The sequence below is a fragment of the Globicephala melas genome, chromosome 7 (genome assembly GCF_963455315.2).
Source record: "Globicephala melas chromosome 7, mGloMel1.2, whole genome shotgun sequence".
Taxonomy (NCBI): Eukaryota; Metazoa; Chordata; class Mammalia; order Artiodactyla; family Delphinidae; genus Globicephala; species Globicephala melas.
In genome coordinates this window covers 78,355,177-78,369,793 of record NC_083320.1, presented here as the reverse complement: position 1 = coordinate 78,369,793, position 14,617 = coordinate 78,355,177, and the positions used below count along the sequence as shown (strand labels likewise).

The 14,617-nt window shown below is 40.2% G+C and overlaps 1 protein-coding gene across 1 annotated transcript in view; it reads right to left on the bottom strand.

Annotated features, from left to right (window-relative positions):
- NEB (nebulin) overlaps positions 1-14,617 on the bottom strand; it is a 225,010-nt gene that overhangs the window by 199,757 nt on the left and 10,636 nt on the right. The window contains exons 8-14 of the mRNA XM_060302454.1: positions 10,267-10,371; positions 5,829-5,933; positions 5,080-5,187; positions 2,438-2,554; positions 707-811; positions 513-620; positions 311-415 (exon numbers count right to left, since the gene is read on the bottom strand). Coding sequence (XP_060158437.1) covers positions 311-415; positions 513-620; positions 707-811; positions 2,438-2,554; positions 5,080-5,187; positions 5,829-5,933; positions 10,267-10,371 — 753 coding nt within the window. The remainder of the gene's footprint in view (positions 1-310; positions 416-512; positions 621-706; positions 812-2,437; positions 2,555-5,079; positions 5,188-5,828; positions 5,934-10,266; positions 10,372-14,617) is intronic.

Genomic DNA, 14,617 nt, shown 5'->3' with positions numbered 1-14,617 from the left:
CCCCAAAAGAAAAGAAACTTTCAGTAAGCAAAACGCATTTTTTCTAATTAGACTGCAGTTTCTTTGAGAGATGCTCTTACATCTATATAGGAAACTTTCCCATATCTACAGGTTCCTGATTACTTTTCTTTGGGAAAATGAGCTAGAATTAGCGCTTGAGACATGTGGGTGACAACAGGGAAAAATAAATTGTGTTTCTTACAGACTCCTTGCTTGCATTTGTTTGCAAAAGTGTCAAAATATTAAACACATCTTGATCACTAGATACTGTGGAGGGTGGTAACATTCACAGTTTATACTACAGACTTACATCTTTACACTTATCTAGTTTCTTAATTGCTACATATTCTTGAGTTATGGTCTGGGGGAAGAAGCCTTTGCCTCTGTCCTCTTCATATTCTGCTTTGTAGTTTTTCTATGAGGAAAAGAAATCAGACATAAGGATGCAACCAGTGTATTCATGCCCTAAAAATGTGTTATTTGGGAAGTCAAACAATTGCCTTAGAACTTACATCACTGTTCTGAGCTGAGACTTTCATGCAGTGTGTATGATATGGATCCTCGAAGCTGCCTACATAATGTCCCAAAATATTCTTTAAGTAGGAATCTTTATATTTAGTCTGAAAGACAAAACATATTTCATTTGTTTATTGGCAAAGTGATGGGTCTTCGATTTAACAGAGGAAATGACCATGGGGTGGCTTACATCACTACTGAAGTTCTGCAGAACTGTATCAAGCTTAAATTTGGGGGTCTCACAGTAATTTATGCTCTTTGCCTTTGTTTTTTCATAGTTTTCCTTGTACAGTTTCTGTCAAAGAAAAAAAAATCAGTTACAGTAGATTTCTGTCACTCCCACCCTGATTATTACACTTGTATTTTCCAACACTAAACAAAGGAAGAAGAAAAAATATACTACCTGTCAACTGTCTAAAAACTGACAATCAAACATTGGAGTGTCATAAATGATAAACCTTTTCTATTAGCAATTATTGTAAAGCCTAAGTTTTTAATATTCTCCAAAAAATTAAGAAACCACTATACTGCCTCAGACCAAGACCTTAGTTGTAGAGGTTCTTGCGTATCTGAATTGCAGCCTTTTAGACCTCCCAACTCAATACTCTTCCCTCACTAGTGATGCCCCAGTAAACAGGAATACTCTGAGCAACAGCAAATTTTTCATTTTTTTAAAACAAACCTTCATGGAAAAAGTCTAGCACACAGAGAAATATGCACTCTTCCTCTTTCCACCAAGGAAAAAAATCCCTTATCATACGAGCAGACAGGACACCTTAAAAATAAGGTATATACAAGAGTCTACTAACTCCTCTTCTCTGCTAGGATTTATCTTTAGCTCTAAAAGTTACTGGATTTTACAGGGCACAACATGATTTTTTCATGTTTGGTTTTGAAATTGTAAATAGTGCTATTCATTTTCAATATTTTTATATTGCTGTCTTTTTCAACAAAATGGATTTGAACTTCAGTTTTTATACATTTGATAAAGATGACCTTCATTTAGGAAGCAGGCGATGTGCTTTGCATTGATTTCCCAGTAGAGCTATTTGAACAGATCCATTTAAATCCTCTCACCTGCCACTCCACTCGTCCCACTCCTCAGTCACATGTACACATTTCTGTGGTGCTGACTTAATTCAAGGCACAAAGAAAAGACAACTAACTCACACAGAGAGCTACATATAATCCTCAAATACTGGAAAACTTAATACTGCCTAACCGAAAGGGAAAAACTCAACTGATCTTATGTTCAGTCTCTTTATATATTGATATATAATCAAAGTGGTCTTGGGCTGTTAGTCTTTTAATGACAGGCCCAGTTCTCACTTATCTAATCTATTTGAAACCTAATGGATTAGACAAGCTCTTAATATTCCACAAGTAGAAATTGCTCTGAAGACTTAGGGAGCCATCTTTTAAGTTCTGCTATCTGCAGATGATGGTTTCTGGGGCCAAGACCTGAGTAGAAAATGGCAGAGTTTGGGGAGAGAAGTTGTGAAACACAGGACCTCTTCCTTCTTCTCCTAGCAGCAGGCTTGAAGAGCACAAGGGTAGGGCACTAAGTGGCTTCATCTTTCTCTCCTCCCCTTTCAAAGTCTCCTTCTGCCTCTGTCAGAATCACAACGTAACTCCTACAATGTACTCTTTGCCCACACAAAGGCATAGGCTCCTGGAGCTTATAAGCAAATGAGGATTTCCCTGCCCGCTGAACTAAGTCCACAGGCTCCCCAAATTGACACACATCATACTCAGAGGCACTAATGCCTTCCTGTGGTTAGACAGCTCCAGGGAAACTGTTACACCATAACCTTAAAGTATTTGTAAAGTTCTATTTGCATTTATTCATTATAGAAGGAGAGAAGTTTCATCTCTCTTGCTGCTAAGGTTAAAAACACACTTTTGACAAGAATATACTTACATCGCTTAGGGCAACTCCTGCCGCCTTCAGCTGCCTAAGCAGTGGGTTTTCTGAAGCAGGAAGTACATTATAATCTGCTTTTCCTTTATTCTTTTCATAGTCTTCTTTGTATTTTACCTGTAGGAGTGAAATAAAGTGATAAAGTAACTCTCCAGGTTATTTTTGCTCTCGTCTCTATTACAGATATTATGACATAGCTCCACAAATCGATTTTCTCTTTAGAAAAATGGCAGCTTGACATTTCATAAACAAAATATTCATAGTAACTTATGACAGCAGCAGGGAAACTGCATACATTTTCAGGATATCTTTTCTTCTCATTCATTTATTCATTCAAAAACATCCATAGGGCATTGATTACGTTCCCGGCCCTGGGACAGATAAAAGAAAGAGTAACACATGGTCCCTGACCTCAGAGAGACAGGGAGGGAAGGCGGGGGGCAGGGGGAGAGAAATAATAAAAGAAAGATGCACATCATAATAACGACAGTACATCATGCCCCAGATACCTGCTGCTCCAGAACCCTCATTCATCTCTTAACCTCCACCTGCCTATGTGCCAACACATTTTTAAAGAAAAAAGCTAGAAGCTTCATGCCTCATCCGTGACTATGTGTGTGAGCACATGTGTATTTAATGTACACACAGGAGGAAGAGGAAGGGGCTGGGGCTAGATGAATGCTGGCAACCTCATCTCCTTCTGCACCCCCCTGGCTTTGCACCTTCAATTCCAGCTATGACAGAAGCTTTAAGCGAGGGCACAAAAGCCCCCTTCAGGCGCATGTCCAAAGGAAAGAAAACAAGAAACTGGTCTTAATCTTGACCATGATCTCCAGTGCCAGCCATTTGTTCAAGCAATGTAATGCGAGAATATAGACAAGTTGAGGGAATCCTAGATAATCTGCCAACATTTAAGAACCTCAGAAACAAATACAATCATCTTGGTATCCAAAGGCAGGAGATACACTCTGAAACACAGATGCACCACCCCCTAGAGCCCAAACAGGGGACTCGCAGGGGGTGTTCTACAGGAGTAGAGGATATAGATAACCTCTCTATCTTATAGAATTATCTATTTCCTTGAACAATGGAAACCAGAAAGGAAATTTCACAAACCCTACTATCCGCCTATCTGCATCTTGGATTCGCAACCTCCTCTCCTGTTTCTGGGGAAGCCATCCCCTCCTCTTAAGTGCCAGGTCCCTTCCCCTTTCCCCTATTCTAGGACAACACTACAGCCACTTTCTTCCCCCGGCCCTCAACATCATCACATTTTCCCACTACACTGGATTTTTTTTCTATCAGCATAGAAACATGGTATTTTTGTCTCCTACCTAAAAAAATCCCCTCTTCACCTACTTATCCATCAGCTACTACCCCTTTTTCTTCTTTTCTTTTCAGGAAAATACTTTGGAAGAGTGGAGTACACTCAAATTCTATTTCTCTTTCATTCACTCACGAACCCTCTCTAAGCAGATTCAACCAAATTTCTCTTATTAAGTTCACCAGAGACCATACATTGATAAATCTACTTGAGAAACATTTGACACAGTTGCTCACTCCCTTCGTTCTTCACCTGCTTCCCAAGACATCACTTTCTCCTAATTTTGCTCCAATCCCATCTCACTGATGTCTTCACATGGAAGCACTCCAGAGTTCAGTCCTTAGAGTTTTCTGTCTACACTTCCTCCCTTGATGACCTCCAGTCTTATGACATTAAATACAGTCCATATGCTACTGATGCCCAAATTTATACAGCCTTCCCAGATATCTCTCCTGCAACTTCAGACTCATGTAATCAAATGCCCACTTGACATTTCCTCTTAGGTGTCTCAAAGGCATCTCAAATTTTACATATCTGAAGAGCTCAGGTCTCCCCTCTAAAAAGAAATTACCTACTCCTTCCACCATCTTCCGTATCTTGACAAAGGGAAACCCCATCCACCTAGTTGCTTAGACCAAAACTTTTCTCTCATAACCCACATCCAAGCCATCAGCAAATCAGGTCAGCTTTACTTTCAAAATACTTCTCATCACTTTCTGTGCTACCCTCCTGGTCCAAAATATCACTGTCTTGCACCTGGATACTGAAATAGCCTCCTAAGTGGTGTGATTTTTCTGCTTTCACTGCTCCAGCAGAGCCAGCACCAGGGTTAAAATCAAGTCTGATTGGCTTTGAACTTATTGCTCTTTCTGGTGCTTTAGAATGCCTAGGAGTAGACTATTTACCAAAGTCACTCTATAGAGTATATGAGCAGATCCATGGATTCAAGTATCTTGTCTGTGACTATATTTTCACCAGTTAGTAGGAAAATAGAAAAATGATGGTAGTTGTAAGTGTGAAGTGTCTATATGCATATAAGGCTGCCAGTTGCTTTTTCTTGAGAAATTCTTTTGTCCTTTCTACTTCTGGGTATCAGAACGTCCTTTAGTCTAAGAAATGCTGAAGATGGTAATTGAGTATTGTGAATTCTCCTACATGGCAATTTAAAAAAAAAATTTGGTAGCCCTATTGTAATCCCAAAGTATTTTTCTTATTGTTCCCCTAAGAACCTTTTTTTCCCATTATATACAAAAGTAAGAGTTGTAAGAAATTCACCCACACTGAGACCATCAAGATAAAAGAGAGAATGTCCCCATACCTTGCTAGTTGCCACCCCAGCTTGTTTATTCACTTTGTACTCTGGTGTTTCAGTCTGCATGAAGTAGATCTGGTCTTTCATATTCTCAAAGTCTTCCTGGTATTTCCTCTGTAAGACATTAAACATGCTGGAGAACTGCTGAGGGAACAAACTACATAAATATTTTGTACGCGAGGACAGAGGCCATTTGGAGATGTTACCCAAAGCCATGCTCCTCTTAGCTTCTGCAGGTCAGATTACAATTATAGAATGTGGTGCCATCACAAAAACCATTAGCAACTTAACAGAGACTTGGGAGAATTATAATAGGCTGAAAGCCAACTTCAAATAAGGAGCTCTCAAAGGCCAGAGGCAGAGAACTTAAGCGAAGAGAAAAAGAGGACTTATGTTTTCCAGGGAGGGGAATCTAGGAAGAAACTAATCAGTTTCATAAATGTACCGTGCGAGTGCCCAGACACAGAATAAACTTAAAAGGGCCCCTTTCACCTGTACTCACTTTGAAACCATATTGTTCCTATGAAAACCGAGGCAAGAATAATGGAATCCAATAAAAACAGCATTTCTCAAAAGGAGGGAAAGATTGTGGAATTTCTTTCTAAATAGGAACACTACACAGGTCTTACCCCCAAGAAGAGGTGCCCAGATTCAAATGTTCCACTACCATTGCAGGAGCAGCAGGTGGCTAGAAGTCATACAGGAAAGGGTCACCCTCTCAACCCAAGGACATCTGGCAATCCATTCCTACTTACCATGCTGATGTTATTAGTATTCATTCTGGCGGTTGCAACTTCAAAGCAAGGTGTCTCACTCCATTTGCCTTTGATTTTATTTTCATAGTCTTCCTTGTATTTTTGCTAGGATAAAAAAACAAGAAAGAAAGAAAATAAGACAAGCAAAATCTGGGAATTGCCAAATAAGGCAGCTAATTAAGTGGTAGTGGTTGGCTTTTAAAAATATCTTGACCAGGCCCTTCCTGGGTACTTAACAGATGTCTTCAAATCTCCCAGTATAGTGTCAATTTACCCAAAAGAAGGTTGGGTGCAGGGGATAGAGGTATCAATCCCCGCTTTGCTGAGTTTAGAGACTTGGTTCATTGAGAACTCACAGATGGTCCCTGATGTTTGAGGGAAGAGAGAGTCGGATGCATCTTCCTTCTATAATCATAGTTATAATAAAACCACTCAACCCCAGATTTTCATGCCTGATGAACTTTGCCATTAATTTCTGAGCTTTACCAAAACTCCTAGTTATCCAGAAAGCAACACCACAACAAAATTTGGCATGTAGGCCAATGAATAAGACTTCCTGGTTTAGACTTAAAGAAATTTTAATGAGAACTGACAAGTAATTAAAAAATTGAACTGCTGTCCCATATTAACTCACAAACACCACACCACCTGAATCTTAGGCTGTGAGCTCCTTGGAAAGAGGAATTATATCTTTTTATTTTTGAATCCTCCAGATCTAACACAAAATGCAGTATGCAGAAGTTACCACATAAATGTATGTTCAACTATGTTAAACTGAACCTAGTCCATGATATATTGACTACCTTGGCTTGAATATTCTTGGAATCGAATTAACCCCAAATTTGGGACATGAGCCCGAGCCAGAGCTGGGTTAGAGCAATTTCCCCTCCTTTGCTCAATAGAATGTGTCCACAGACATTACCAGGGGGTCTCAAAGTGTTTGCCTGCCTATACCCCCACCATAATCTCCAAAGAAAAAGAAAGTCATTTTCTGTTACACCTTTAAAGAACAAGTACCAAGGGTGGGTGATATGCAAAGCCAGAGAATTTGAGTCATAGGAAGCCCAGCCCTCTCTCTAACACCCTATATCCTTTCTTCTCAAAAGGTTAACATTCTAGATCCCAGTTTCTCCTTTCAGGTCCAGACCTAGTGTCAACTGGAAATTCCAACCTGAAATCTTATATCTTTCCTATCACGAGTCTGTAAGAAAGCAGAGAAGCAGGCACAGAGAAGCTAAAGGGACTTCCCAGTTGTTTCTTACAGACCCCCCTGTAACAACCCCAGCTGGTTGTAGTAGGCACGGTGTACACGAACAGCCCTGCCTGCCTACCCATCTCTATGAAACGTGCTGAGCCAGGAGGAGGTGCTGGCATGTACTTGATGGCTTTGGCCAAAGACAAAGGTGAGAGACTTGATTCTGAAAGGTACAGTAAGGAAGGATGGTAAACAGAATGTAACGGCAATATAATCATTACAGATATGTGTTCCTTATGTTAAAATCTGAACTGGAGGCTGTAAGACAAAGGGATGGATCTGGGAGACATAATCTGACAAGGAAATGCTACGAAATTAAAGCACGAAAGGGAGTAGATAAAGGAGATTTTACGTTTTTGGAGAGAAAGGAAATGATACTGAAACATGGGTCAAAGCAGCTTAAGAGTGAGGAAAACTTCAAAAGAAAGGCAGCAAGTTCCACATCTAAGTCACCCCTGGCAGCCCTACACCTCTCTTACTGGATGGTTTGTTGTTGGATGGACTGCTACCCATCACAAGCACTTCTTCCCAATTATTATTGGGACTATTATTTTGGGACTATTATTATTTGACTATTATTTTGGATGCACAACAGCCATTTAGAAGTTGGAAATCTGGATGAGACTGGGATGAATAACTATCACCATGGCTGAATCTAATGACCTTCATCCACAGCCCTCCTCTCCTTGGATCATATTGTTATTCCACAAAGCAAACCCAGTTGTAGCAATGCTTTCAAAGTACCCAATGCTGTCTCTGCATCCAGCAGACTGCTGCAACCCAATAGGCATATAATCCAAGCCACCACTGTAATGTTAAGTTTTCTAGTAGCCATACTTTAAAATGTAAAAAAGGAACAGGTGGGAAATTAATTTTAATAATATATTTTACTTAAGCCAATAGATGCCAAATATTGTCATTTCAACATAATATAAAATAATTAATGAGTTATTTTACCTTTTGTCATACCAAGTGTCCAAGATCCAAGATCCAGTGTATATTTCACACATATAGGACTCAGTTCATACCCTCACATTTCACGTTCTCAATAGTCACATGTGTCTGGTGGCTACTCTACTAAAAGTGCAGCTCTACAACCTAAGTGTCCATCGACAGATGAATGGATAAAGAAGATGTGGCACGTATATACAATGGAATATTACTCAGCCATAAAAAGGAAAGAAACTAAGTTATTTGTAGTGAGGTGGATGGACCTAGAGACGGTCATACAGAGTGAAGTAAGTCAGAAAGAGAAAAGCAAATACCGTATGCTAACACACATATATAGAATCTAAAAAAAAAGAAAAAGAAAAAAATGAAAATTGTAAGAACCTAGGGGCAAGACGGGAATAAAGATGCAGACCTACTAGAGAATGCACTTGAGGATACGGGGAGGGGAAGGGTAAGCTGGGACAAAGTGAGAGAGTTGCATGGACATATATACACTACCAAACATAAAATAGCTAGCTAGTAGGAAGCAGCCGCATAGCACAGGGAGATCAGCTCGGTGCTTTGTGACCACCTAGAGGGGTGGGATAGGGAGGGTGGGAGGGAGACGCAAGACAGAGGGGATATGGGGATTTATGTATACATATAGCTGATTCACTTTGTTATAAAGCAGAAACTAACACACCATTGTAAAGCAATTATACTCCAATAAAGATGTTAAAAAAAAAAAGAGTGCAGCTCTAGACTAACTGGCAAGCCTAAATTAGTGGAGAGACTGATTATAGAGGAGTTTGAAATAGATTTTTTTTTAAATCACTTTCAAGTACCCACCCCGCATACTCAAATGAGGTAAAAGAATGTTGCAAATATTAAAAATAGATTCATTTTTCTTTCTAAATGACTACTTGAAAGCCATTTTTTATTTTTCTCCCCCCCCCCAAAATAAATAAATAACCATCCTTCTCTCTAATTGTCCTTCTCTCCAATCTTATTTACAGTAGCAACACTTTCAGGAGGCCATCTCTTTGTGAATAGTTAGTTCTAAAGTTAGTATCTGCTTAGCCCTGCCTGGGCAAAATTTCAGGTTCACGGTATTCCTATCAGTGAAAATTTACTGTACTTAGATCTTTTATCCAAATAGCCCTTGGTTACACCAGTAGGTAATCTGCAATGTCAGACACTAAAAAATATTGCTGAATAGACTTCATCATCTGTAATCTTCTTCCTTCTCCTTTACTGGAGACATAATTTCCCCCAAAATACTTAAACAAGATAGAAATCATGACGTCCCATCACAATTCAAGCAGAAGACCAAACTGACAGTCAACTCCACAGAGGGCAAAGGAAAGTATTTAAAAGCAGCAGTATCCCAGAAGAAAGTGGCCTGATTTGGGCCAAATTAAAATGGGAATTTAGGGGCTTCCCTGGTGGCACAGTGGTTGAGAGTCCGCCTGCCGATGCAGGGGACACGAGTTCGTGCCCCGGTCCGGGAGAATCCCACATGCCGTGGAGCGGCTGGGCTCGTGGGCCATGGCCGCTGAGCCTGCGCGTCCGGAGCCCGTGCTCCGCAACAGAAGGGGCCACAGCAGTGAGAGGCCCACGTACCGCAAAAAACAAAAAACAAAACCAAAACAAATAAAATGGGAATTTAGCATGGATCTATTCATCAGTTGAACATCTGTTTCTCTGCATTCCCTGTCAGGGCTGCATTCCTCAGAGCTAGTTTACCAGACTAAATACAGACAGAGTAAGCTGTTTGCCAGGACCTTAAAAATTATGAGGTGCACTTCCCAGGGCTGTCTAACCAAACTACATCTGAGAGATCACTCATGCACTCTTATTTTCTCCAAGTCTGACTCTGAGCATAAAACTATACAGGGTCTGCACTGAATTAAAACAATCAGATCCTCTGTGGAAATTTGCAGTTACTTGGTTACTCTGTTAGTATCCCTCTCATAAGTCAAAATGTCAAAGGACATCAGGACATGGGTTCTGTTCTCAAAACACTTTCCCATGTATCAATCACTGAGTCATCAAGCTGGCTGAGTATTTATTAACATGGTTCCACGGTGTTAATGGATGTGTTTCTTTAGCCGTAGAGTTTTCCGGTCATATACACAAATGCTCTTAGTGTTTGTGTTGCGTTTTTAGGTTTACCTTAGTTACTTTCTCTGATGGCTGAGATTATTCAGCAGAGTTTTCAAGGGAAACAGTGTCCCAGCCCCATTTACTTACCTTGCTCACTTGATTGGTCACTTTCTTGGCAAATTCTATATCTGGAGGATCCGGCAGAGATGTGAATTGAGTTTGCTGTTCAGCGTGACCTTTTTTGTAGGCAATCTGACAAAATAAAAGACAGGGATGCTCAAGAGCTATAGCAAATTAATCTACTTCCCACATTCCATTTGTTGACATTTTTTAGAAAAGGCTATGTCTTCCACTTTATTTGAAGTCTTACATTTTAGAGTACTGTAATTTATCCTTTTAAATGTTACAGGCCCTTTCAGCTTTACTAGTGATTTCAATTCCTTTGAGTCTTCCTTCTCCAAGACTATTGGCTTTACATCCATCCCCTTCCATTCGTCTCCACACCATGATTTACAACTAAAGATATTCTCTTAAGTAGCACCCTCAACTCCCATCCCCTTGTCTTTACATCACACCTGCTCACAAACTCCCAGCTCTGGAAAAGTCAAGCACACACTTCAGCTGTTCTTATATCCAGGATGCTGAGTGCTGCTGAGGAAAATCACACAACTCTATGGATTAGGTAATGACAGCACCATAAGCAGGGTTAAAAGGGACACTGGAAGAAGGTGCAGAGGTGGGAGAGGGAACCTCTGGAACCCAAGCCTCTAGTTGAAATCTATGTGTCTACCGAATGGTATGTTCTGTGAACAGTTACTTGCTTGGTGCTCTGTGCCCAAAACTCTGCATTTATGGTATCCAATTGCTACTTCGCCTTTACTGAAGCTTGAACATCCCATTTTGTGTCTCTGGTCAGTCTCTACTCCCAGTGACTCGTCTGAAACCCCAACACTGTCCAATCCGCTCCATTTTCCTCTCAGCTTCCTCCTTCATAAAGACAGGCTCCACACTTATCTTTATCTATCCTCATCCCTGCCTCTCCCAGCCCCTGCATGGCTCAGAGGAAGCATCCCTTGCAGGGCATGAGTCCTGCACATGGGGTGCTGTTCACTCCAGTAGCCCTGGGTACCCAGCTCTAGAAGCCACCCCTCTTCTTTCTTACAGATTCAACAGCCCCCCCTTCATTAGCTTCTTTCCTTCAGCCTACAAAAGGCCTCTTGAACCTTAAAATAAGCACTGTGCCCATTAACTATGCATGCCCCTGGCTCCTGTTCTCCCTTTTTTCTTCACTACTGACTTCTCTGGCTTTCTTCCACCAGTCTTGACCCCTGCCTCTAACAATGCAGAACATTCACAGATCCCCAGACACACAAGGTCCTTTTATGCCTCTGAACCTCAGACATGCTGTTCCCTTTCCCTGGAAGCTCCAACTCCACCCTCTCCCCATCTGCTTGCAAACTGCTACTCATTCTTCATGTCTCAGGACAGGCACGATTTCACCTCTTGAGCCTTTTTTGTCTTGATGACCTTCTCCTGGGATCTCACTCAACTTGGCCCTTACCTCCTTTAAAGGAATTATCGGATGACACTGTAACTGGTTGTTTACATGTCTGTCCCACCTTGGATTGTGAGCTCTGGGATGGCAACCTCTCATTTGGGAACCCTGTTCCCTGTCTAGTACCTGACTGGAGCGAGGGTTTGATGATTGATTTCTGAATGTGTGTTTTACAAACTGAGGCCATCGGGGGAGATCTGAAGAGGAGAATTATCCTCCCAGCTCTTCCACTACTCAGCTGTGAGACTTCTACAGATGATTTCTTCTTCCATGTGGCAGTATCCTTATTTATAAAGTAAATAGGTAGGATAGTTCCAAGGTCACAATCATCTTCATCATACTTTAACCAAGTCTATATCTTATTCTAAAAATATCTACCTCGTGCCTATATAAACGCTTTCACAAATACTAAGTCGATTGGGATATAAAAGACAGATTTTAAAATGTATTTGTATTAATTCCATGGCTTATTTTCTTTTAAATAAGTGAAGACTTATTCTAGGCATAGGGCAACCTGTATTTTCCATGACTAGCTAAGTCCTTAAGGAGAAAGCAACATTCTGCCAGGAGAAATGCTTACTAAGTATGACATGCTGTCAAGAACTTTCTGAGAGATCAGATCTAGAAGTCCTAATTTCTGAAGAACCTTTGTTCAGAATTCTGTCTAGTTAGAATTCGGTACTCTGGATCAGCTTAAAGACTCTCAGTGTTTGCAAAGTCATTTGTCTCTACTTAGATAATAAGGAAAACATGGTAAGTAGGGTTAAGGACACAGAGAGGGAGAGAGAGCCTCTGAAACCAAACACTTAGCTCAAGATCTATGAACATACCCAGTGGTATGTTTGTGGACAACAGCTTGTTTGGGGCCCTGTGTCCAATAACTGTAGAAGTTCATGGTGCTGACAACAGTATTAATAGGCATGCTGGTAATCTGATACTTGGTCTGCAGCAAAAATAAAAGCCATACCTCAACTGCCAAGTCTTTCTGAGGCAAGGATGGGAAGATTCTACTTCGTTATTATAAATTCTTCTTCATTATGTCTTTTATTGAGATATCTCAAAAAATGTGGTCAACTTTAATTGTTCAAAGTCCATAGCACTAAAGTGGCATGGAGGTGACCCTTCATCTCTCCATTTTGTGGGTAAAAGGAGACATTTGGAGATTAAGAGTCTTCTTGGAAACTTCTCCCTAGGCTTACATGACATGGCATTTCCTGGTTCCCCTTCAACTTCTCTGACCTTTGTTCTGTCATTCTTCTGTTGGCTCCTTTCCAGGTGTCCTAAGTGTGGGTGTCCTTCAGAACTCTGCCCTTGGCCAAACACTGTTCTGCCTCCCTCATACATTTTCATGTCTACAGTTGTCAGTTTTTAAAAATTATTTGACTCAAATATTAATCTCTTGTCCTGATATCACACCTGTGCAATAGAACTAAATTTCTAATTTATCAAATGCCTTGATCTGAATGTTTCTTCCATTATCTCAACTCTATTTCTCTTTTCACTAAAGGCATCTTTACCACTTATACCCCTATTCACCCAGCCTACCAGTCTGTCATAAACTCATGGATGTTTCCTTTCTCACCTTTATCTCCAATATCTAATGTCATTAACACTTTTTTAAATACCACCTTCAGATTCCTTTCTTCCTCTCCTTTGTCTCCACCATCCCTCTGATTTGTCTGTGTTACTAAAATAATGTTCTACAAATCATGATGTTCCCTGTCTCAATCCACCATATGGTCCATCAAAATTTCTCCAGATTCTACTTTCAGGTGTTTGCTCTTTAATTCTTCTAGGTCTTTGTTAAACATTTCTTGCATCTTCTCGATCTTTGCCTCCATTCTTTTTCTGAGGTCCTGGATCATCTTCACTATCATTATTCTGAATTCTTTTTCTAGAAGGTTTCCTATCTCCACTTCATTTAGTTGTTTTCCTGGAGTTTTATCATGTTCCTTCATCTGGTACATAGTCCTCTGCCTTTTCATTTTGTCTATCTTTCTGTGAGTGTGGTTTTCGTTCCAAAGGCTGCAGGACTGTAGTTCTTCTTGCTTCTGCTGTCTGCCTCCTGAGCTTCTACTTTTATCATGTTGTTTTCCTCTCCAAAATCTTATGATGCTTCTCAATGCCTACCATATTATATCAAAGCTATTTTGTCTGATTTTCAAGGTCCTGCTACCAGTTTCTTACAAGTGCCTTCCTAACTGAGCACCCAAGCATTCACTTTCTTTTTTTTTTTTCAATTTTTTTAAATTGAAGTAGAGTTGATCTACAATATTGTGCCCATCTCTGCTGTACAGCAAAATGACTCAGTTATACACACAGAGACATTCTTTTTTTATATTCTTTTCCATTATGGTTTATCACAGCAAGCATTCACTTTCTTTGTCCCCTGAAACTCCAGACTCATTTCACTACTGTCCCTTTGTCCAGTACTCTCTCTCCTCAAAATGCCTTTCCTGTTCATCACTACCTATTCCCTTGGGATCACCACCTCCACATGGCTTTCTCTGATTATTCACACATGTCCTGTCTTTCTCTTAGCAAATATTAGACTGTAGGGTTTGGGTTTGGCTTTTTTGTTTTTGTTAATTTTTGTCTTGTTGTTTGTTATAGAACACTTTCATCTTACCAGCCTGGTTTTAAATTCTCAGGGGGAAAGGATGAAAATTCCTTGTACTTTTTCATCCTGCCAGGTATGCATGCATAATGGACTTTCAATAAAAAAAAATTATTGATCACTTGATAAAGGCCACACAACAACATTGTACATTTATGAGATTCAAAACCAAACAGCTAATCTTAAAAGAGAGGCAGAAGGTCCCCACACATTACAATTGCTGCCATTTACTAGCAGGCCTTAAAATTTTGTTATGCCTCCGTTACTTCCTAGTTTACCCTGTGGAAGGATAGGATTATATCTGTGCTATATTTTAATCAAATATA